Genomic DNA, 25752 nt, shown 5'->3' with positions numbered 1-25752 from the left:
TTTATGTCCAATACTTCAAATCATGAAGAAATATGAAACTTGGGAATAACTTTTTCCATACAATTTTGGGGATGTCAGTAAGATCAATTTCTGAAAAATAAACCATCAGCCCAGTCATCTTTTCATGCTGGGAAAAGCTTCACTGTTCTGAAAGCTGTCTAGCTGTGTTAGATTAAAGAACGTTTTATGGTTGAAATGTGTTCTGTAGGGGAGACTAGTTTTTTTGCCAGGTGATTCAATGTCCCAGGTACATTCAACCTTACAGTCCGTTTCCTTCATTATTAAAATTCTATATTGTAAGGTTATAAAGTTTCTATGTTGTAACATTGGTGTTAGAGGAAATCAATTTTGCTACTACAGAATTTGTTTCATACTGAAAATCTGTATGGTCTCAGCACAATTGTGTTTGTGCTACCTTTTCTTTTGCTCTGCTTTCTGTGGCACTACACAGTTTTAACTATTTTGTATGAACTACAGTTTAAATAGCTTTCATTTTTGTTACAGTATCAATGTGTTGACAATTTTCAGCTCAAAACAAGTCAGTCCTTGCTAATGTGTTAGTTTTGAGAGATTTTTTTGTGATGTATGTCATTGATTCTTTTTAAGGAAAAGGATAGGATGGGGTGGGGGTGGGAAGCGTTGTTCAAAGGTCACTGAGCCTAAAGGTTCCGGTGAAGGGTAGGAAACAAGTGTTCATGATACAGACAGCTTATGATTCGCTACCCTTCCCCCACCCCACTCCCTATTCTACGAAGCTTCGACAGCTATATTTATTTATATTATATGCTTGTGGGGAAAAAATATGTATTTATAGCAGATAGAATTTAAAAGGTTTTGGCAATGAAGGTGAATGCCAGGGTTTATAAGATTAAGAATCAGGCTTATTGGGCCCCCCTGGTGACCGAGACATTAAGTCTGTCACCACTGCTGCCTGAACTTTGATCCCCAGCCAGGGAGCTGACCCACATGTGGCACCAGTAGACCTTTCCTGTCTCATCCACTACTCCCCTTAGTAATGGGTTTCAGAAGATCTGCCTATTCTGTTCCCCACTCTCATCTCTGGGGAATCCTTTCACGCCGCACCTCTGGCCTGCACTGCAGTTCTCCTATCCAAAAATAAAATAAAAATCTTACAAGAAAGGAATAGTTCTTTAAAAAATTATAATGTTGACACCTGCCAAGGCACATGGAAATGTAGGTGCTAGGTGTGGGGAAAAGCCTGGAGAAAGAAGGCAAATTAAGAAGAGAAACTCCCTGAAGGACTTTCCAGTTCCAGGCTCCCAACCTGGTTCCACTGTGTACTTGCTCAGCACCACTGAGCACTGCTGTGCATCAGCAAGAGCAGGATGCCGAGGTCATGAGTGAAACCACTTTCTCTTAAATGCAACTGCAAGCCTGTCAAAAGTGTTTCACAAATCTCTGTCCAACACAGTTAAAGATAGGATAAGACTTTTCCAAGGTGAAAACTAAGTAACTACCACTCCTTGGAGTTCCCACTAAAAATCAGCTTTTGTTACTCCTACTGGAAAAAAAAAAAAAAGAAGTAATATGGCGCTTTCAGCTCATCCTATGTAATGTAGGAAATGGAGTAGTATTGGTCTATTTGTCTACTTAATCAGAAGGAACTTTTCAATTATGCAACATATAATAACACTGAGTAGTTCTAAGATGTGTTTTTTTCTTTACAGAAGGAAATATTCATAACTAAGAAATAGCACAGCTTCATTTTAAAAATGGAAATAGCAGCATCAGCTATGTTAAAAGAAAACTACAATTAACATTTTAAATAATTCATTATTTTATCTCTAAAGGCATCATGGACAGTGGGTAAAGTCCCACTATAAATCCCCTGGAACTAAAATACTTATTTTCAAGGTATACATGCAGATATTTTCTAGTCTTTACACTTAATAGAAAATTTGCAGAGTAACTCATATGTCCTGCTATGTCCACTACAAATATAACTAGTAATGATTTCTCAAATACTACTGAAGTTCCCTCCATTAATCAGAGACATAGCAATACTGTGTACAAATGAATGGGGTCATACTAGAGTAACCATCCTGTCATTATCACAACCAGGTGCACTGCTACTTCCATTTTACACTCGAGCACCAGCTGTGAATCACTAAATGGGGTGTTATTAAATTTCAGCAAATGAATATATAAATCTGGTCCTCTAAAAAGTTTTGAAGACAGAATTTACTTGCAGCCAGGACTGGAGTTAGGAACCAGCCAAATGAAATTTCTGTATTGTTTGCCGATGACTTGAAGTAAACAGAAACTGGTGAATAAAGTCAATAGTTTATTTCTAAGAGATGTTTTATTTTTCTTTCTTTTTTGCACAGAAAAACTGGAGTACAGGCCAGAGGTGAGGGGGGTGAGAGGATTCCCCAGAGACAGAATGAGGCACAGAACAGGCATATCCACTGAAATCCACTGCTGAGGGGAGCAGCAGGAGACAGGAGAGGTCTGTTGCACTCTATGTAGCTCGGTATCCTGAACAGGGACTGACTCAACCTCAACCTCCACCAGGGAGACCCTCAATATTTTATTTCTTTGTGAGTATGAGGATAAAAATGATAGTAACATAACTGAGACACTGCCATAGGTCTAGTGAGCTTTATCATACACATCTCCAGTAAGTATTTTAACAGAATATTTTTTAATTATGTTACTGGTTACATTGCAAACATTTTTTGGTTGGAAAAGTCACTAAGACTAGAATGACTGACAAGAATAACAGGGAAATTAAATCTTTGTTTGGATTAGCAGCATTCAACATTTGATGAGGTTAGATAAAATAAGGGTCAAAGGGCCTTACTACACTTTACTACAACAACCCAAAAAAGGGGGGAACTATAGTAACCTATTTAACCTTACGGTGTGCAAATTGTGAGTCACACAGATAGAACCCAGACAGAAAATGTCCTTATAAACACATCCTGGAAAAATGAATAAAATTCTGTTTCTATTCACAAATTTTCAGTGTCCTACAACAATAAAAAGCATAAATATCAAAATGTACTTTTACTCTGTGAGAGTTTAGTGTGTTTCATGCTAAGAGGTATTTAAAAGTCTAGCTACTAATATTTTCAGTTAGGACATTTTTCCTAAGCAAACATTAAATACCTTGAAAAAATTAACTGCTAAATTATTCTACTTTTTAAAGAGACTCTTTACATGCTCTTTATAGGGGTAGCACAGTGCTAATATGACCCAATTATACATGTCCTATGTCCTGGTTTTTGCTGTGTATGGTCACAAAACATGGACATTTACCAACACAAACACAAACAACATTAATCTTCTAATTGCTTTGGCCCTAGTCTTTTTATAATAAGCCTTCCCCTCACAGGCACCATAATACAAAAGAAAATCCTTTCTCAGAACACTGCAACTCTAGCTCAGTTCAATTCTGTAGCACAAAACTTAACTACGAAAATACTATCCACTATAACTTGTTCATATTTCACCTGTTCTCATATGCCTTTGCATTCCCTTTTTTGCTCGTTTTTCTAATTTAATTTCTTCAACATTTTGTTCAAAACATCTTTCACTAAGATTTTCCAGATCTGCTTTTCAAGGCTCTTCTAAATACTAAATGCTTGCTGTCCAACCTACCTCCCCTCATTATGCTGAGGGCAAATATAATTTCTTTTGTATTCTTGTGACTACTGGTACACTGAGTATTATGCCCAAAACAAAATCAATTAATCTTCTATACCACCAATTAACATGAGTTTAAAATAATATATTTTGGCCATGGTTCAAACTTTTTTTTTTCTTTAAAGATTTATTTATTTATTCGTACAGAACTGGGGTACATGCCAGAGATGCGGAGGGTGAGAGAACCCACCAGAGACAGAGTGGGGAGTAGAACAGGCAGATCGAAGAAGTACACTGCTGCGGGGAGCAGCGGGCGGGTAAGGAGAGGTCTGCCACGCCATGTGGGTGGGTCAGGAATGGTCTGCCACGCCATGTGCATCTCCTCTGGGGCGGGCAGGGATCAAACTCATGCCGGAAGTGGCTTAAGCTTATTAGCAGTGCTTTTACCTGCTGCGCCACCAGGGAAGGCCCCGGTTCAAACTCTTAAGTAGACATTTTGACCACCCTATCCAAATCATTCCATGTGTAAATTCTTTGAGACTAATAAATGACTATTAAAAAATCAAGTAATCTGTGATCAAGTAAATTTACTAATTTGGTTTTTATTAATATAGCATTACAAGGAAGGTAAAGTATAGCAAACATTTTGATGTCAAGTAGGTAAGAAATGTTTATATTGCAAAACCATTTCAATGCTAAAAAGCCACCTCTATGTACTGTAGTGGTAGGAATGGTAATGGTAACAAACATCTAAAGAGGTGCATTTCTAAATCATATACAGTATTATAAACTACTGTTATCTTAATAAAAATTATAAAATGTTAAATAAAATTACAACACAAAACAGTATATTAAAAGATTTAATTTTAATACTTCTAAATATATAGACACCTCCACTTTTAAAGTACTTAAAATATAAACATCTTATTTCAGGGATTTTTTTTTTTTAACAAATAAGACCTCTTGTTTAAAATTATAAACAGAACTTTACTGATAGCTTGTTAAACAATTTTTTTTTTTCTGTAGACTGCATATAGTGATGGACAAGCCAATACACAGGCCTTATTTTAGTTAAAATAGCCAATTCCTGCTGCATGGATTGACAATGTTCTATTACCTTATGGGAATCAAATCTTCTAGACAGAGTCAAAATAAGGTTTAGTCTAAAATTTTATTCCCTACATAAAACAATCATATTGTAAAAAGACAAATTCAATTAGAAACAACCTGCTTCACTATATACACATTTCACTTTTGTGTTTTGTAGATAATTTTAAAAGGAAACATATTTCATAATGTCTAAAAACATCACTATTGTTTTCCACCCCCCTCCCCCCAAAACACCCACAGAAACAATCAAACAAGCCAAAACTAAACTTGTCCAGAAATGGAACCAGTCAGGATGACACTATTTAAAAAGTCAAAGGATAGTATTAAGATGAAGCAATAATTATAATGTAAAAACATTATATGTAAAACAAAAGAAAAATTTCCAGTTCTGCCTGTCTCCATTGTGTAGGTGTGACCGGAAAGCTCTAAAATTTTTCCTCAAACATTGAATCATCTCCAGTGATTCAAGCCAGTATTTTTCCCATATAGTTCAATTCTGTAGCAGCTGCTCTCTGTATTGTTTTTTTTTTTTTTATGGCACCTACTTTATTTCAGGTTTAGAGACAAAAGACACATTAAATTGGAACAACCAAAATGGAAGTTTAAAAGTCAAATTTTGACTATAAAGTCATCTATTTCTTTTATATAAAAAAGGCCACCCTCACATACTGAACACACTCTGAATAACCCATATGGAAATCAGATTAAACTATGCTTTCTTAGTACTCAAGTTATCATATGTGAATATAATTATATAGTAAAAGACTAAAGATTTTGCTCACAAAAACAATTTGTTATGACCCTGGGGAATAAACCATTCTGGTCCATACACATGGCCCCAAAGAGGGGAAAAATACTTAAGTATTCTTTAGGTAAAAATTGTTATTTTCTTCCTGCAAAAAAAGTAACTTCCCATGTATACTAAACATAAATGTGATTTAAACACAAATCAATCTTCAAAACTGCAAAAAAAAAAAGTCTTAGTCTTCAATGCTTTAAATTTCCAGAAATGCAACTTACTATGGAAAGACAGGCTCACAAGGATTTTAAATATCCAGATTTCTCGTCTTACTTTAAAAATATATATGGAAGGTTTAAATTATTAATGGGTGGGAGGTAGTGTGGCCCAGAAATGAAGGTCATGGACTTTATGGAGTTCCTAGGTTTGGCTGCTGTGTGCCCCTGGGCACATTATCTAATTCTCTGAGCCCCTATTCCTTATGTGCAAATGGAGACTATAAATATGGACAAGGCTTGTAGGGTTTCTGGAAGGATTAAGTGAGAGAGCAAACACAAAGAACTTAGTATCAGAAACCGTTCCAGAAACAAACATGTAAGGTTTCAACAAAATCAAATATTTGAGGGCCTACTAAGTGCTGGTTTTGTACAACTGATAAACAAAACCAATCTATCCCTAATCTCAGGAAGCTTTATTTCCATAGAAATGATATACAACATCTAAGAAAATAAATACACATGTATAACTGTGTAAGTGTTATAAAGGAAATAGAGGGGGTTCAAAGATAGAGGAACTACTAAGATTTGTCAGAGAGAAAGTGGAAGAGAAAGTTCCAAGTGGACACCTGAAAGGGAGAACCCAGCAGAAAGCCCAGGCAGACTTGAAGGCATCAACAAAGGCCATGAAGAGGTGAAGAAAGATGACTTACAGGGAAGTGAAAGTGACTGCAGCACAGTGATTCTTTAAAAAGGTCTACAAGTCAATAAATAGTCACAGCAACATTCCATTCAGTTAAGAGGATAAAGAATCAAAGTATTCTAGTACACAACTCACTGTTACTTAAAAATACTATTGTGTTCCTTTTAGCTTGAAAAATTGGAGATGTGTTAGCTATCTCCTGCCTTGCTTTAAGAAAATAAAGTCTCAGCCCTTCAGGCTATCACCAACCACTGCGGCATGAGTTCCATCCCAGCCAGGGAACTGACCCACATGGCAAAGCAGACCTCTCCTGTCCCCCTCATTGCTCCTCTCAGCAGTGGATTTCAGTACATCTGTTTGTTTTGTTCCCCACTCTGTCTCTGGTGAATCCTCTCACACCCACCCCACCTCTGGCCTACACCCTAGTTCTTGTATCCATAAATAAATACATGTTTAAAAAGTAAAAAGACATCTTAAAAGTATTAAAACTAGAGCAGGCTTTTTTTTCTTTTTTTTTCCTTTTTTCTCTCTTTTAAATGCATCAGAAATTAACAGTTATGCTCAGTTTTGGATAGAAGTTTAATTTTTACTTGTCTTTTTAATTTTTAAGATGTTTAAGAACTTAGGTAACAGAACTGGTTCAACTTTTTGGTATTAATAACAAAGACTAATAAGAAGCTCAGTTTGTGTCTTTCATGCTTATCAGTAAAATCACCTTCACCATCTGTCTGTGGGCTTTTTTAAAATTACTTAGTAACATTTAAGGTGCTATTGTTCAGTTGTGGATAAACAACTGGTTTGCCTTTTCTACACAAAGGATACTGTAAATTGTTAGGAAAAATCCAAAACTGTAATTATTTGATTCACTATGATGCCTTAATCTCTTTTGCTGACTTCCTTATCTACACACACCATCTAGGGTATTCTAAATTCTCTCCACACCCAATTCAAGAACTTTGCTGATAAGATTCTCCCCTCCCATTTCACTTCCACTACTCTTAGCAAAACCCACCTATCCCCTTTCCTAATCTTATTCTTCTTTCCACCTCAAAAATCTTGCTACATCCCAGAAAAAGATTTCTCTAAATTTTAAAGGTCCTCTATCTGTGCTATTGATAGCCTCTCTAGCTTTATTAATTATTCTATTTGTTTTTCATCTTAAGTCTCTCACATTATCTTTGGCTCTCTCTACAAAATCAAAGACAAATTAGGTAAACAAACAGCTCACCAAGTTTCACTTACTTTCCTGCTATATGCAATCATGCAGTCACTCTCCATTCCTGACTCTTATAAATAATTCAGTTCAGGCTTTTTTTTTTTTTGCACAGAGAAACAGGGGTGAAGAACAGAAAGGGGGGGGGGGAGTGAGGAAGGAATGAGATGAATTCACCAGAGACAGAATGGGGAGCAGAATGACTGAAAATACACTGCTGAGGGGAGCAGAGGGTGAGACAGGAGAGGTCTGCTGCTAAACTAAATCACTTTTAATTGTTGATTATTATTTATAGTTCCATATTCTCCATCTTATACTCACATGGGTCAGCATCCTGGCTGGGAATTGAACACAGGCTATACAGGTGATAGCTCTGAGACTTAACCAAACTCTAGAGCTCCAGGGAGGCCCCAGTTCAGCCTTTTATGGTGCCTTACTTGAAGAATAGCCAAATATTACTATATAGCCAAAATAATCTTCAAAAAGCAATCTTAACTCATTCATTCACCTACTTTATCAACAGAATTCAAACCCTTTTTTGTAGTACTGAAATTTTCAACAACCAGGCCCAAACTATCTACCCTGGGCTTGCTACCTACCTCTTTTCTCTACCAACAAATTTTTGCAAAACATAGCCTATAGTCACACCCCTTCTTTTTCTACCGAAGTTTCTCATCCAGCACTTGGAAACTGTGCCCTTTTACTTGTGAGGTCTACACAAACTCTAAGTACTCAATGTAAGAACTGAATTTAGTTATACCAATTCAGACTGAAAGAGTAATTCCTTCCTGATTGGTATCCTTTGTAATAAAACTGTAATTTAAAATAAAGTGTTTGTCCGTTCTATCAGATGTCCTAGTATCGAATATAACAGAGTTAGAGAAACCCTGAATTTGTAATCAGGAACAACTGCAGTGGCCTGACAATGTTCAAAGTGTTGCTGGTGTCTAAAATAAGAGCAATCTTATTGGTGATTGTGCTCTCTAAATTGGGGCTTTGTGGAGTAGGGTGGGTTCTGTTCTAATTCTGGGTGTCTAGTGATAAAATTGAACTGTAGTACCACTACCTGAGATGGAAACAGAATACTTCCTTTACCAAAATCAAAGACTTTTACCAAAATCAAGACAAAGATCCTGAGTCCAGTGCTCAAGATCCCTCTATATAGCACTGTAAATAAAATTTTGGAACATCTACTTATGAAATCAATGCAATAAATGCTACGGCTGGGAGAAGGTAAGAATAATGGAAGTATATTAGGAGGCAGAGATTAAAAACTACCTATTGTGAGAATGGCTTTAAGCAAACTAAACCACCTTTAATTGTTAATTATTTTTATATTTCTCTCTTCTCTACTTTAGGCTGCCCACTGAATCTAGATTCAAGCCCCATCTAGAAACTTACTTATCTCTACTGATAAAACTCCCATCTGAATTTTAGGGATCTAGTCAAATGCCACTTTGAAATGAAGTCTTCTCTGTTTCACCTCACTGGAAATTATTTTCCTTATCTCTCAGTTTCAAAGCAAACACAGTAGACAGCAGTAAGAGTAACCACAGTTCTATCATTCCAGTATAAACCTGAACAAGTCACTTGACTTTTTAAAGCATGTAAAATGACAAAGGGCAAAACCACATAAATGATTTACTGGAAAAATATCCTGATTCAGAAAATTTAGAAACATTCTTCTCAACGCAAAGTTCTTAGAGAAAGGAAGGAGAATTGTCAGTAACCATATGTGAAAAAGTATCAAGAACCAGAGTGTTATGCTAGTATCATGGGCTAAGACTACCCCAAGGAATCAGAAATCCAGAGTCTAGTGGAAAATGAGAGATAAGACATCTGGCCCATGTAAGAGAACATGGATCTGAGGCTTCCACATAAAGCTAGGAATTTTATGAAAAGACTTACTAATAAAAACAAACAAAAATGTCAGTATAAGAAAATGACAGGAAAACTTCTCTGTCTTGTTCTGGGCTCTTGAGGTGAGAAGATACAGTTCCCTTTCAGAATTCACAAGCACTCACAACTGAAATTCTAAATACAAACTCACAACACCAAAGCACAAATTGTTTAAGGGAATATGCTACCAGGAGCAAGAGTCAGCAGGAACAATAGATGATTTACAGACCCCAAACTACCCTCCCTTAATGTCAAGTTTCAACTAAAATGTCAATTACTTCAATATTGTTTTGTTCTTCTACTTTACATGGAAGCCCTGATCCCTTTCACAATAACAATAATGTACTAAACTAGAAAACATGGGATAGAAAATCATTTTTATGTTGAACAAAGCTGTTGCTGAGAAAATGACAGACATTTCTGCAAGCTCAGGCCCAATGACACTGAAGACTGACTAAGGTAGTTTATGGTTAAATATTTAAGTAAAATAACAATGAGCACTATTTAAAATATCTAGATTAAAAACCCTTTATTATTATTACAATCTTATCTGAGATGTAACCTTTGAACTACAAATATAAAGGATAAAACATGTGGTATAACAGCTGAAATAAGCACAAAAGGTTTTCTGCTTAGTTCTCCTTAAGCAGTGCCAATGAGGGATACTAATATTAGAGTAGAACAATGAAAACCATAATTAGAAGTCAATGCAGCATACACTCCTGGGAAAGGATTATAATTAAGAATTCTCAAAGAAAGTGTGGATGTGTGTGTGTATATATGAATACAGACCCATCGCCTATGTAAGCGAATGGAACTAATGAAAATAGATGTCTTTAAAGATAAAATATGCTTATCCAAATTTAATTGATGTTTAAAAGATATCTCTATAAAGCTCAAGTCCTAATAACCACTAGCATTATAAGTCAATGGAGATGACAATATAAAATCAGATCAGCACTATCCCACTTATATTTCAGTCATTCAGTATCCTTTTTGCCTTTTACCTTTGCTTATAAAAAGAAGGGATGTCTAAATGAGAGTGAAAGAGGAATCATTTGTGTCCTTCTTGGGTTTAAAGACACGAATTATGATTTCAACAAACATGAAAAAGAGTGTAACATAAAATACAAGGATTACTGTACTGAAGAAACAAATTCTTTTTCAGCATGATTGACAAGTTACATAGTCAGTTTGTTTTTATTTTAACTTAAATCATTTCTTAATTGAGATAACATTGGATTACATTATCGTTGAGATTACAAAACAACAGCAATAATTGATCAACAGGCCAACAGATACCAGAAAACATTCACATATATATGGAAACCTGAATAATAATAACACAGACTGGTAAAAAACACCCAGTTTTTCTAATGAATGGGTAGGGTCAATGGATGCCCATATGAAAAGAAAAACTTGACCGCTGCTCTACTTAATATACCCTACACCTAAATTCAGTTTCATGGATTAAAACTCAAGATGAGGCCCTCCCTGGTGGCGCAGTGGGTTAAAGCACTGCACTAAGAAGTTTAAGCCACTTCAGCATGAGTTCGATCCCCGCCTGCCCTGGAGGAGATCCACATGGCAAGGCAGACCTCTCCTGACCCGCCCGCTGCTCCCCTCAGCAGTGTACTGCGTTTATCTGCCTGTTCTGCTCCTCTCTCTATCTCTGGTGAATCCTCTCACCCTTCGCATCTCTGGCCTGTACCCCAGTTCTGTATGAATAAATAAAAAATAAAATAAAACTCAAGATGAAACACAATAACTTTTAGAAGATAATAAAGGAGAAATAAACATCTTAAATAAGAAGGAAATAGCAGTAATAGGTTGAAAAGTCTGAATTACATTAAGCATAAAAATTTTTATTTCTCCAAAGATATCAAAAGAGTGAAAAAGCAAGTCACAAAACAGGAAAACATCAGCAACACATGTTATAAAACCAACAAAGGACTTGCATTCAGAATATATTTTTTAAAAATTCTACAAGTTACTTTTTAAAACTCAACAACTGAGTAGGAAAACATGTCTGACAATAAGGGAGGACAGCCATATAAAAAGGTCCTTAGCATCATTAGTAATCAGAAAAATGAAAGCTAAACTCACAAGAAATGACAATGTTACAGTAATAATATCAATGGTTCTTACATATAAAGCTGAAAAAAAAAGCAAGATATAGTCTATGCTATATGCATTCTATTTGTAAAAAGTGCAAAACCACAGTGTTAGGAATCATAATAGTGATTACCTTTGGGGAAAGGGAAAAGACAATAACTGAAAGCAAAAGACAACGAATGGAAGTATCACATACTAAGACTTCAAACTATACTACAAGGTGATAGTGATAAAAACAGTATGGTGGAAATAAAAAAGACACACAGACCAATGGGATAGAATTGAAAGCACAGAAATAAACCACAATTAATATGAGTAGTTAGTCTAAAAAAGGAGCCAAAGATATACAGTGGAGAAAGAAAAAATCTCTTCAACTAGACAGCCACATTCAATAAAATGAAAACTATGCCATTATTTCACACCATACATAAAAATTAACTCAAAATGCATTAAAGATTTCTCAAAACACAAAATACAAGGAAAACACTCTATGACACTGGTTTCATTAACCTGGGGACTCAATTCCAATAACAAGGGAAACAAAAGCAAAACTAAACAACTGGGAATATGCCAAACTAAAAAGCTCTGTACAGAGAAGGAAATTATCATTAAAACAAAAAATGCTCCTTTGAATGGGAGAAAATATATGTGCATCATCTATCTGACAAGGGACTAATATCCAAGATCTACTAAGAGCTTCTACAAGTTAACAAAAAGAATACAAGGAACCCAATCAATAAAAGGGCAGAAAGCTAAATAAATCTGTCACCAAAGAAGACATACATACCACAAATAGGCACATGAAAAAATGTTTAGTCTCATTTATCATGAGAAAATGCAAAACAAAATCACAACAGATCCCTCCTCACTCCAATGATAAAGGCCCATATCATAAAAACCAGAAACAACAAATATTGGCCAACGTGTGGAGAGAAAAAGGAACCCTGTACACTGTGGGAAAACAGACTGGTCCAACCCCAATGGAAAACAATATGGAGGTTACTCAAAATATCAAAATAGATCTACCATGTGAATCAGTTATTCCACTCTAAGGTATCTAACCAAAGAACACAAAATTACTAATTTAAAGGGATATATGCAGCACAATTTATAATAGACAAGCTGTGGAAACAATGTGAATGCCCATCAAAAGAGTAGTGGACTAGTAAGACATGCTATACAGAAACAATGGAATACTACTCAACTATACAATAAAAGGTGAAGAACATTTGAAACTTGCAACAGAATGGGTGGAATTTGAGGAGATCATGCTAAGTAAAATATATCAGAAGGAAAAAGACAGTACCAGATGATTTCATGCATAGGTAGAATATGGAGAAACAAAATAAAGGAACTGAAAAAGTCAAGCCAAAACAAACCATAGAAATGTGACTGCACAGTTGAGACTACTGGAGAGGGAGAGAAGACAGGAATATGCACAAAGGAGGGAAGGAACCAGTGGTGTAGGGTAAAGGACTGTGGGTTATTTGATGGTAGGATGGTGTGATAACATACATCAGAGGAAGTACGAATTTGCTATCCCCCCTAAATCATATACAGTGATGTAAACCGATGTCACTGCAATTAAAGAATATATAGATAGAGTAATGCATTGGCTTCCACAAAGAAATAAATAAAAAATAGAACTATACTTTGATATCACCTCATACCCTAAAGAGTGGCACATACCTCAAAGATTCCCAATAATATGTGCTGGAGAGGATAAGGAGAAACGGGAGAGCTATGAAAAAACGTTCAGTCTCATTTATCATGAGAAAATACATATCAAAACCACAACAGACTCCCCCCTCACTCCAATGATAAAGGTCCATATCATAAAAACCAGAAACAACAAATGTTGGCCAGGGTGTAGAGAGAAAAAGGATCCCTGTACGCTGTGGGAAAATAGACTGATCCATTATGGGAAGCAAACTGAATTTACCTTAAAAATTTAAAAACAGAAATACTATGTGACCCAGTCATCTCACGCTTGGGCATATATCCCTAGAATATGAAGCCATCATATTAGGAGCTACAGTATTCAGAGCACTGCATACAATGATCAAGCACTGTAATCAAATCAAACAAATTTTATAAGTTTTTAAATTTTCATTTCAGAGTCACAAGTAGAAAAGCAAAGAATGAAATATATTTCTTCAACAGTTATTTTTTAAACTACCAAGTACAGAGTGTTAGGAACAATTATATACTTCAAGAGGACTAGATTCTCACCTGTTCAATCTCTTTGGTTTTTGATGCTATTGCTTTAGAACGGCTGGTTAGCTGACTGTCTTCAAATAACTCTATGCCATCTGCTGCATTGGACTCAGGTTCTTCTGGCTGGTCAATGAACAGTGGTGCTGTAGAGCCTGACTTTAAAAGAAAATAGAAATCTTTAGTTGCTTTCTTAAAGAACATAGTGCACTTCAGATGACCAGCTAGGCCATAATTGGAAATTTTAGAAAAAGTGCTAAGTTTAACCTATTTTAAGAGAGAACTGTTAATTTCACCACACAGAACGAGCATATGTGAAGAGAATTAAAAAGAAAGTAGTTGCTATTTTTTAAACTTTAGGTAAGATAAAATCTCTAGGCTTTTTCCATTTGAAAATTATATTTCATGTTATACTAGACAGAATTTGATGGCTATGTCCTTAAGAAATCTATTTAAGAAACACTAAGGGGAAAAGGCATGTACAACATAAACAAGTACATTATATAGGAACAGCAAAAGACTCTACTTTCAAAACTTTTTCCAAATCTTGCACCTGTTAAGACTAAAATCACTGAAAAGAAACAATCCCCCAAAGTAATCATGATCATCTATTTTAGAGCAACAATTCATTAGTAAAACAGCAATCCCACAAAAGCCCACACCTCATAACTGTACTTTCAAAAACTACTTTTGTTTAAAAGAAAAGAGCTAAAGAAGGGGAAACTTTTATTTAACCACCTTCATTTGATTATTCAAATGTTTACTGAACAATAGATGCTATACACTGCTCTGGGAGCAATGGATTGATCAGTGAACAGAAATGAAATTTTCTTGCCTTTATGCAGCCTGAGCATACCATGACTTAGGAGGAGGAAACTATAAAGTTCAGAATTATGTATTTTTTTTTAGAAGATGTATTTATTTATTCATACAGAGCTGGGGTACAGGCCAGAGATGCGGAGGGTGAGAGGATTCACCAGAGACAGAGTGGCGTACAGAACAGGCAGACTGACGAAGTACACTGCTGAGGGGAGCAGCGGGCGGGTCAGGAGAGGTCTGCCTGCCATGGGGATCTCCTCCAGGGCAGGCGGGGGTTGAACTCATGCGGAAGTGGCTTAAGCTTCTTTGTGCTGTGCTTTAACCTGCTGTGCCATCAGGGAGAGCTCTCAGAATCATGTATTCTTACTGTTGCATTTTTAGAGGGAGTAAGCAGTATAGGAGAAAATAAGAAGCTCACTTATTACCAGGTTATCCAAACCTTATGAGTTTCATGATTAAAGAAGGAGCAAACAGAAGAAAGTTGAAGTTACAAAATACATACTGATCAGTGGGATTTCTCACAGTGAAAGTAGTGACATAAGAACACCCAGTGTGCCGGGGGTGGATAATCCCACAACTTCTTAACAGAGTAATTTGGCAACATTTATCAAAATTTAGCATATATCCCTTTCATTCAGCTATTTCACCTATAGGAACTTAATCTAAGGCTGACACATGGCTATGATTAATAGCAAATGACTGAAAATAGTGTCAATTTCATCATTAGGGTACTGTACAAATAACTATGTAGTGTTAAGAACCAAGGCACACTAAGAACTTATTTAAAAGAATAAAAACTGCGCGTGTATATGTGTGTGAGAGAGAGAGAAACAGAGAAAGAGAGAGAAATGTATTCTAATTTTTCTCTTGGCACATCCTGGAGGTCAAAAGAGAGAGGCAGAAAGTACACGTATGTGTGCATTTAAGCGCATAAACCTAGACTATCTCTGAAAGGACACTTTCTTGGGGGAAAACGGCAATAGAGGGTGCCTCAATAGGAATAACTTCGAAGAAATAGAATGGGAAACAGTACACATACTTTGGTGTCATCTGAACTTCTGGCATGTATATGTATAATCTAAAAAGCCTACTTTCTACTAGTCTAAGATATATTTTAAGGGAATGAAATTCCAAGGATGAGAAACATTTAAAGGGGTAGAGTTACAAGAAGATAGCAGCATAGGAAACTCCAGAAATTTGTCTCCAAACTTAGACAAACTATCATTACTAGCAAACTTTGCTTCATGTAACTATTCTGGAACTCTGAACTCCAATGAAGGCTTACCACAACAAGAGAAGATGCAGAAAGTTCTTAGCACATAGCAGCTCGCTAGCTGTGCCCAGCCACTTAGAAGACCACTGTGCACACAGGCCTGCACAAAGCCAGGTGAGCCAGGCTGGGCAGAAAAGGACTCTGTGTTCCAAACAGCAGAGGCCTGTGCTCTGATCACCACTGTTTCTGTCACTGGGGTACAAAGAGGCATCAGTCCCTGGTGCTGCCCCTCCATCACTACCATCCCTCCCTCCCTCTTCCAGGGACCTAAAGGGCCAGAGTATATTTCCCACCACCCACCCCCTCTCACCTTCATTTCTCATGTTAGTCCCTTTCAAGAGCCAGGCATTTAAAATTCTCACATTTAAAAATAACTGCACATATGGGAAAATGTAGAAAGTAACTGAGTATGCCAAGGAAAGGGTCAGAAAAGACCTAAGAGAACTTAAGTTTATACTATGGGTGGGTCCGACACAGCAGCAGCACATAACAATCAAAAGAGCAAATGTAATGAAAAGGAGAAAACCCTGAAAAGAGGGGAGGAGCTAATTTCTAGAGTTAACACATTAATAGATTCAAATACAACAACAATAATCAGAAGTATTCAACAACAACAAAAATCAGAAGGCAAACAAAGTCAGCCTATTTAAAAGAATGGATCTTTTTATTCTTGCCAAATCCATCCCCCCAAAAAGACCTAGTGGCAGAATTATCAGACAAAATTATTTGAAATATGCCTCAAAGATGCTGAGCGAACTATAAGAAGATAAGGAGAAAGCCATTAAAATAATACTTACACAAAATGGAAATATCAATGAGAGAGCAAACCTATAAGGACAAAAATGAAATTCTAGAGCTAAAAAGTACTGAAATTTAAAATTAACTGGAGGGATTCAAAGACAAATTTCAATTACTGACCTTGAAGATTGGACAGTAGAAAGTGTTGAGGCTAAGGAAGAAGAAAAAGATTAGAGAAAGTATAAAAGATCTGTGGGAGTCACTAAAAGAAGAAGAGAGAGAAAGGGCAGAGAAGACTATTCGAAGAAATAATGTCTTAAAATTTGTGTATCGGCCCTCCCTGGTGGTGTAGCGGGTTCAAGCACAGCACTAAGCCTGCCCCGGAGGTGACCACATGGCACGGCAGACCTCTCCTGACCCTCCCGCTGCTCCCCTCAGCAGTGTACTTCATTGATCTGCCTGTTCTGCTCCCCACTCTGTCTTTGGTGAACCCTCTCACCCTCCGCATCTCTGGCCTGTACCCCAGTTCTGTATGAATAATAAAATCTTAAAAAAAAAATTTGTGTATCAACACGTGAGAAGTTCAACAAACTCCAAGAAAGATGAGTCCAAGAGACCCACACTGAGAGATACTATCCACAATCACACTTTCAGAAGGCAAAGACGAAGCATTACCCTTGACAGCAGCAAGAGAGAAACTCGTAAGAAATGCTCAACGGCTAAAAAGACACTTCTCCAAAGAGGAAATGCAGATGGCCAACAGGCATATGAAAAAATGTTCAACATCACTCGTAATAAGGGAGATGCAAATTAAGACCACAATGAGATACCACCTCACCCCAGTGAGAATGGCACATCTTCAAACAACTAGCAACAACAATTGTTGGCGAGGATGTGGAGAAAAAGGAACTCTCCTGCACTGCTGGTGGGAATGCAAACTAGTACAACCACTATGGAAAACTGTCTGGAGGTTCCTCAAACTGCTAAACATGGAGCTTCCCTACGATCCAGCAATCCCACTCCTAGGTATCTATCCAAAAGACACAAAAACAGTGATTGAAAAAGATATCTGTACCCCCATGTTTATTGCTGCTTTATTTACAATTGGAAAAACATGGAAGCAGCCCAAATGCCCAAAAGTAGATGACTGGATAAAAAAAGAGGTGGTACATATATACATGGAATATTACTCAGCAACCAAAAAAGAGAAACACATGTCTTTTGCAGCAACTTGGATGGAGCTGGAAAAGATCATGCTTAGTGAGATAAGCCAGAAAGAGAAAGAAAAATACCAGATGGTTTCACTCATAGCAGGAGTATAATGGACCAGGTGAGAAAATAACAAAAATAATGAACAACCATATACCAGAGACATTTTGTGGGGGTGGAGTGGGGAATGGTATCAAAAATGGGGGGGAATGGGGGGGGGAATGCACGGGACTATGGTGGTGACACAGGGGTGATTTGGTGATGGGAAACCCACAGGGATTACAATCGAGATGGAAAAAAAAAATGTGCAAAATAATGTAAAAATAAACTTTGTAATAAAAAAACTAAAAAAGAGCATATTGCCCACTAAAAAAAAAAACAAAAAAAAAAACCCTGAAAATACATATATCAAAAAAGAAATGCTCAACGGGACCCTGAAAAGTAAATGAAGAGACTCAAGCCCCTAACTCTAAGTCTGGAGAAAACATCACCTTAATGAAGAACAAAAGCAATTATAAAAGCTAGTTTCATTCTAAAGATGGTTTGTAACATAACTTTTTGTTTTCTACATGATTCAAAAGGCTACTGCATTGAAATAAAAAGTAGTGTAAAAGCTAGTATTACCATAGTGTTAGCTTGTAATTGCAGATCTTATTTTCTACATAAGGCACCATTAGTTATATTTTGGGACCATGATGCAAAAAGAATTTAAACATTTCACTACCAAAAAGAAAAAAAATCAACTAAACACACAAGAAGACAAGAATGCAGGAAATTAGAGACAATAAATTATAGGGTATAAAGAAAACAAATATCATAATGAGAGAAGTAAATCCCCCTTAATCGGTAAATTTTATTTGACTGTATTAAAGTCTGCACTCAAAACACAAGAGAAGTAGAGTAAAAACACAAACCCTCGAGATGGGCCCAGAGATGATTCTGGAAGTAATGTATCACAACAGCTGCTGGAAAACTCAGAGTTCAGTTCAATGTTGTGTTGGCTATGCTAGTGGGAACTGGGGAAGTCACGTTTATAAAACGTCATGTGACCAGGCAGTTCGAGATTTAGTTGCTTGGGTGCTGAGCTCTTCTCCTGATGTTACAAACCAACAGAGAGTTTATTAAGTTCACCATGGGACGCAGCTGATGAAGAGATGGTCAATACATGTAGGCCATATTATGTTTGCTTTAACACTGAGAGTTACTTATAAGAACACGCCTAACAGCACAGAGCTCTGGCAGGAGTGTGGGATAAATGCCTTATTATGTTGCATGGTGAGAAAATATACAAATAAAGCTGGAGCCTAGTAATCAGAAACCTAGTTTGAAAAACAAATGGATTCCACAAAAATAACTGGGTGAACTAGTACATGAATTCAGCAAAGCAGCAAGATACAAAGTCTACATGCAAAGAACAACTGCATTTTTATACAAGAACAATGAATTATATGAAAAGGAATTAAAAAAACAATCTCATTCATAAAAGCATCGAAAAGAATTAAAAACTTAGGGAAATTAACATAATAAAAAGGAAAAAAACTTGTACAATGAAAAAATTTCAAAACATTGCTGAAATTAAAGAAGATGTTAACAAAAGGATGTGTGTTCCACGTTTATGGTTTTGCAGACAACACCGGTAAAATATTAATACCACTCAAGAATTCTTACAGAGTCAGCATATTCCCTCTCAAAATCCCAATCACATTTTTGGAATAAATAGAAAACCCACCCTAAAATTCACATGGAATCTCAAGAAAGCCTTAGTAGTCAAAACAAGTTGAAAAGAAAAGCAAAACTAGAGAACTCATTCTTCCTGATTTCAAAACGTAATGTAAATCTATACTAATCATCAAAAGACATTGTCAATAGAATAAAAAGGCAAATAATTGTGGTGAGAAATAGTTCCAAATTACTTATCTGACAAGAAATTACTGCTAAAAGAGCAATTTAATATTTTATAACAGGCAGAAAGAAAAATCAAGCAAGCACGTCAGTCTTATTATCTCTAACACTACTTATTCCAAGTGAAAATGAATTTGAAGAGGGTCAGGGAAGAATAGCATTCTTCACTGAGGAGAGAGTAAGTGGAGATATTCATGCAAAAAATGACATTTTATGTGGGAATGATGTAAATCATGTTTTAACATTTAAATAAAAAAACTATTCCACAATGTCTCAGCCTTTCAGCTAACTGCAAGTGTAGTCTCTATTCTTATCAGTTTAACAGCTAATACATCTTGTATCCAAGGATAATATATTAAATGGATTTTGGAGCAGAAATGAGTAGGAGTTTACTCTGTCCACTGGTTCTTCAGTAGCCCCACAAATGGTGCACCTCCCCTTGGGGAATCAAAGGGAAAAAAAGGAAGAAAAATGTTCAGTCCTCCTACAGCAAGAAGCAACCTGTTCTACCCAGACATTCTAATAGCCTTCAAATAATTTGCTTTTCATTCTGATAGTCAAAGCAAAACTCTCATTACCACATCTAATAACAGTAAATTACATCGACAAAACCTTGACTGCAAGTTCTTTGATACCCAGGCTGTCTAGTGCTGTGTCTTACAACAGCAAATGCAGAGTGAGTAAAGTTAAATAGAAAAATAGAGGAAGTCAATAAAGTATTATTTTCTGAAAATATGTGCTTTAAAAAAAATCCTAAAATATGCACTGTAGCAAAACAATTCATAATCAAAGTTTTATAATTTATACAAACTTTATTATTAGAGTCCAAAAGTTAAGAGAAAGAGACTGCACGGAGGAATGTACTACAACATAGCTCTAGTCACAGGAGGCCCCTCTGCTCTCCCCATTGCTCCCCTTAGCAGTGGATGTCAATGAATCTGCCTTTTCTTTTCTCTACTCTGTCTCGAGTGAATTCTTTTACCCCTACTCTTCCGGTCTGTACCCCATTTCTTCCCAGTTTAAAAAAAAAATTGCTCTAGCATTATCAATGAAGTTATGTTCAGCTTCACATATCTTTATATAAACTGTATGATCCTACAACCAAGTATTGATGGAAGCAAGAGAACATACACTGGAAACTTAAATATTTAATCAAATCTAAGCAATTTCTCAAGTCCAAGGACCATTAAATACAGCTACCATAAAAATCTGCACAACTAGATAAAAACAGTCATATACCAAACTTTTCCTAGCATTATATTTCTTTCTTCCTTCCAACTTACTATGTGAAATCAGATTTATGTTGACATAATCAATCACTTTTCTCAAAGCATGTAACACTGCCTGAGAGCAAATGTCACTATCTGAGCGAAACGTTAACTTCATTAATTATAAGGTGGAATTAAGTTTCCAATTAAAAATCAGTGTATCATTAAAATTCCCCAATGTTGCTATATCCAGTATGAAGTATCAATATAAACTGAAAAGACAGGCCCTCCCTGCACTGCAGGTTAAAGTGCAGCTTCAGTGTGAATTCAATCTCCCGCTAGGGAGACTTCTGCTGTCTCAGGGAGACTTCTGCTGTCTCGCCTGCTGCTCCCCTCAGCAGTGTACTTCATCAATCTGCCTATTCTGCTCCCCACTCTGGGTCTCTCACGACCCCTGCACCTCTGACCTGTATCCCAATTTTGTATGCATAAATAAGTAAATCTTTAAAAAAAAAAATTGAAAAGACATTTCTAACAATGATTCAAAACTGATACTATTTTTCAAGGATAAAGTCCCCTGAGTAAACAAGTAACTAAACTGTTAAAGAAATCTCACCCTTTCTCTCACTCAACTTGCCTTTAGTCCAACAAATATCATGTCTGAAATCTTACATACAGAAGTTTAGAGTTGTTTATTTCTATTAAATCATACTCTAGAGCAAAGTAAGCCATGTTTTAGAGAAAAACCAAGGATTAATTTAAAAAAAACTATTTCTTGACCCAATGATTTAGAGTCAAGATTCATTCAAGCAATGCGAAAACATAGAATATGTAACGTCCAGGAAAGACAGTGAGATGTTTTAATTAAGAGATATAAAAGGGGTGAGGAGGAAAGGATAAATATATGTTAATAAAGACTTCCTAACTGGAATGAAGGACTATGCAAAGAAGTAAGTACTCTTTTAAGAGCTATTTAGTTATAGGTACTCTAAGAAAAATGATCAATTCTGCAAAATAATAGGAATTTTGAAGCACATATATATTAGTTTTAAAACCATTATTCTAAAATTATTGAATACACAAAATGACCCTATTAAATGTACTTTAAAACTCATAGTGCTAGAATGGTGCCAAAAAGGGACAACCATTTCTGATAAGTTTACTCAAGAATGTGTGTAAATATCTACAATTATAGCTGTAATAAAGAAGGAAACCTTGACTAACTTAAGAACAATTCTAAATGATATCAGCATTTTAAAAAAGCTTTATTAATTAAGTACTGGTAAGAGTTTCTATGTGTGTGTATTGACATCTGTGGTCAATACACACTGCCCTGGGATGGATCTCTTCTTGGGGTATGCTGGTGTGTATAGGCAAAATAGTTCTAAGTGAAATCCCAATCTCAATCCCTTTGTCAAAGAGTCTTCTGTATAAAAGAGTCTTCTGTAAAAGTCATCCAAAAATATACTGAAAAACCATCATGGTACAGAGATGTTTATATTCTCTGCCTACCATGGAACTAATTCCTCTAATAGCTCTAATAGCAAATTTTGCTTGTGTGTAAACATACATGATATGGAAAATACTAAGTTCATGTTTGGAATTTTAAAACAAACACTTCATAAACAGTATTCTGTGACCAACAGTGGGTTCACCTTCTTGTACTCAACTCATCAAAGGACAAAGACAACCAAAAGAATGCACATTTCATTTCCTGGGATATGTATGAGTATAACATGCAATAAAAATATAACTAAGATCCAAAATCTAGTTAGATTTCAGTTATGAATTCATTGGTTCATGAAGAGTGGTTGAGCATGATTTCTGGATATCTTTTAAAAGCTAACTCCTTAAAAGAAGCTTATAATAATGCATTCTTCTTACGCACAATATTCATACTATTCTTAGACTTCTAAGCAGCCAGAGACATTCACACACAAAATGTTAATGAATTCAGTCACTCATCTTCAGACTACTACTGTTTGTGGTGAATTTTAATAATCCATAAAGATACTTTCCCCCAAATATATTTTGGGCATTATATTCCAAACATGCCATACCTCATACTCAGAAATTTCAGGCAAGGCGCCCTCATCCGCCTTCTCCAGCTTTTCAGCAGCCCACTTACTTGCGGCCTCAGCAAGTTCCTTCTCAGTTAGCTGACTGGGTTTGTCCAATGCCTAATAAAAAGAAGTAGCTCTGGTACAATTGTTGAGAGTTCCTGAATTTCAAATACATTAACAAGTATACCCCCTAGTACTTCCGCTAAAGACCATTTAAGCTTTCAAATTTATTGAGAGAACAGGTGTACTCTGTTTGCTTTTTCAAAATTATTCCACATAAAATTTCTCTGAGCAGCAATTCTTTGGGACTTCTATAGAAAAGATCTACCTCATAAATTCAGTGAATAAAACTTCATGAATTTATCCAAAGAATAAAGGACAGTGACAATTAACTAGTATACTTATAGTATCCAGAATATACAAGACAACTTACTGATTTCAACTTTGTATCACAGTCACTGAAATAAATAATGTCAAGATTTCATCAAGGTAAATTCTTAAGTAATATAACAGAGAAAAGCCCAGAAATGCTTTCTTAAAAATTCTAACTATTTACATAATTCCTACTCTTTACGTAAAATTTATACACTTAAATCTCATTTTTTGATACTACTGTTTCTCTTTCTCAACCACATACACTGAAACTAGGTATGAGATGTGGCATTACAGACAAAACAGGTTTAAAAGTGGCTTCCAAACATACCTTCTCTGTACAACAGAACCAGCAAAAGTCCCCTTATTATAGTGCCCCACCATTCACAGAGTGCTTTTCTCAAAGGCAAGTATTAAATGGAAATCCCTGAGGCTGGTTAAGGTAAACTTATTTCCCCAACTTCTAAGTCAAGAAATTGAATGTGAAATTGGTAGTGATTTGTCCACAGTCCATACTAAATTCTGAGCTGGAACTAAACACTAGGTCTTCCAGATAACAAAAGCCTTTAATCACCTTTGTATAGCTTAATAAATTCCCCACACCATTCTCTGGCTATTCTTAATGTTGCTGGAATACAGTAACGATGTGTCCACATGGAGTATTTCCACTGTCAGTGAGGAAACATATACATAACTCACTTCAAAGTCCTAACTATATCTAAATGTAAAAAGGTATATGATACCTGAATTACAACTTAGTAACCAAGTTAAAAGGTTTTAAAATAAAATCAGGAGAAGAAACATATACAAATAAACCCAATAACAAACATAAAACCCTATCTTTTAATATCTATCTTGAAGAGAATGTTATAGAAAAAAAAATAAAACAAACACTCTAAGTTATCTCTAGAAAAGAAGGAATCAAGTCTTCTTTAAATTAACATTTCCTTTTTATTTGCCTGTCACTCAATCTGTACACTTGAAAAATTCATTTGAAAATAGAGTCTAATAGCAGGAAAGAAACCAAAAAAGGTTCCTACAAGAGAAAAGCCAAAATGCTTGAAAGAAAGTCCTCCACCACCCAAAGAGGAAATTCAGGTAAATGAACCTCCCCCACAGCTACCAAGAACACTGAACAAAGTAAACAGGATACTACACTTTTCCCATACTTAAAATGATTACATGGGCCCTCCCTGTGGTGCAGCAGGTTAAAGCACAGCACTAAGAAGCTAAAGCCACTTCAGCATGCATTCCATCCCCGCCAGGGAGGTGACCCACATGGTGCGGCAAACCTCTCCTGACCCGCCCACTGCTCCTCTCAGCAATGTGCTTCATCAATATGCCTGTTGTGCTCCCTATTGTCTCTGGTGAATCCTCTCACCACTCTTGCAGTACCCCAATTCTTTAATGCATAAATAAATCTTTTTTCAAAAAAGGTTACAGGTATAAAATTCTGAAATTCAGATTCCATTTTACATAGCAAAATGCAAACACCTAAGTAAACCATCAGACATAAATATTTAAAGTCTATTACAGTAGTTTCTCACCTAATATATTTTAAAGGTACCACAAACTTCTAACATATTATAGTTCCCAGGAAGTTAAAATACTGTCTACCATAATTTAAACATTCATAATGATTGAGATGGGTAGATACCATTTCCTTTTCTTTTGTTCCTATGTGACAAGCCACTCTTTCAGGTAGATAAAGACACCTTAACTATGACAAGACTGAAACCAAAAAAATTCCACAATCTCTCCCATTCAGATTTCAGCATTCTAGAATCCTAAGATTTCTGAGAAAGTTCTAAAGACACAAGCTGTCACAAAAACACCTTTTTCTTGTTTCCTTTGGAGGTGAAGACATCGTAGCCATCTGTACACCAGCACAGACTGTTAGGCTATCTCTTGCTGAAAATCCAAACAAACCAAAGACAGAGAAATAAAGAATGTATGTGTACTTAGCATCTGTAAATATAGAAGAGAAATAACATCAATTATAGAGAAGAATGTTAGGTCAGTAAAAGTTTCTAACTGCAGAAAACAGAAACAGCAACACCACTGATATCTACTCAACAAGCTAGGGGATTCTGGAAAGGCAGGAATGAGAAGATGATATAATGTGACAACTTGTGTCTTTAGAGCTTTTCTCAGAAATCTAAGGATTCTAGAATGCTGAAACCTGAATGGGAAAGATTGTTGTATTTTTTATCTATGTCTTTGAGAAAATTCTGAGCCTATTCTAATATATATATATTTAACTTTTAAAACTATATATACATGCATACATACATACATATACATACATACACATGCATAGATAGATAGATAGATAGATAGATAGATAGATA

At 35.9% G+C, this 25752-nt stretch overlaps 1 protein-coding gene across 5 annotated transcripts in view; it reads right to left on the bottom strand.

The window, feature by feature from the left end:
* The window catches only part of PPHLN1 (periphilin 1), a 107487-nt gene that overhangs the window by 14904 nt on the left and 66831 nt on the right, over window positions 1–25752 (bottom strand). For 4 of the 5 annotated variants that reach the window (XM_004694777.2, XM_004694779.2, XM_012734146.1 and 1 more), the window contains 2 exons: window positions 23027–23146; window positions 13836–13976 (listed from right to left, as the gene is read on the bottom strand). In XM_004694777.2, the coding sequence (XP_004694834.1) occupies window positions 13836–13976; window positions 23027–23146 (261 nt within the window). The remainder of the gene's footprint in view (window positions 1–13835; window positions 13977–23026; window positions 23147–25752) is intronic. The other variant, XM_012734145.1, reaches the window with a different exon arrangement.

Source organism: Condylura cristata, unplaced genomic scaffold, assembly GCF_000260355.1.
Source record: "Condylura cristata isolate star-nosed mole 26May11 unplaced genomic scaffold, ConCri1.0 scaffold00047, whole genome shotgun sequence".
NCBI classification, from domain to species: Eukaryota; Metazoa; Chordata; class Mammalia; order Eulipotyphla; family Talpidae; genus Condylura; species Condylura cristata.
Note: the sequence above shows the minus strand (reverse complement) of the source record. Positions and strands in the feature narration are given on the sequence as shown.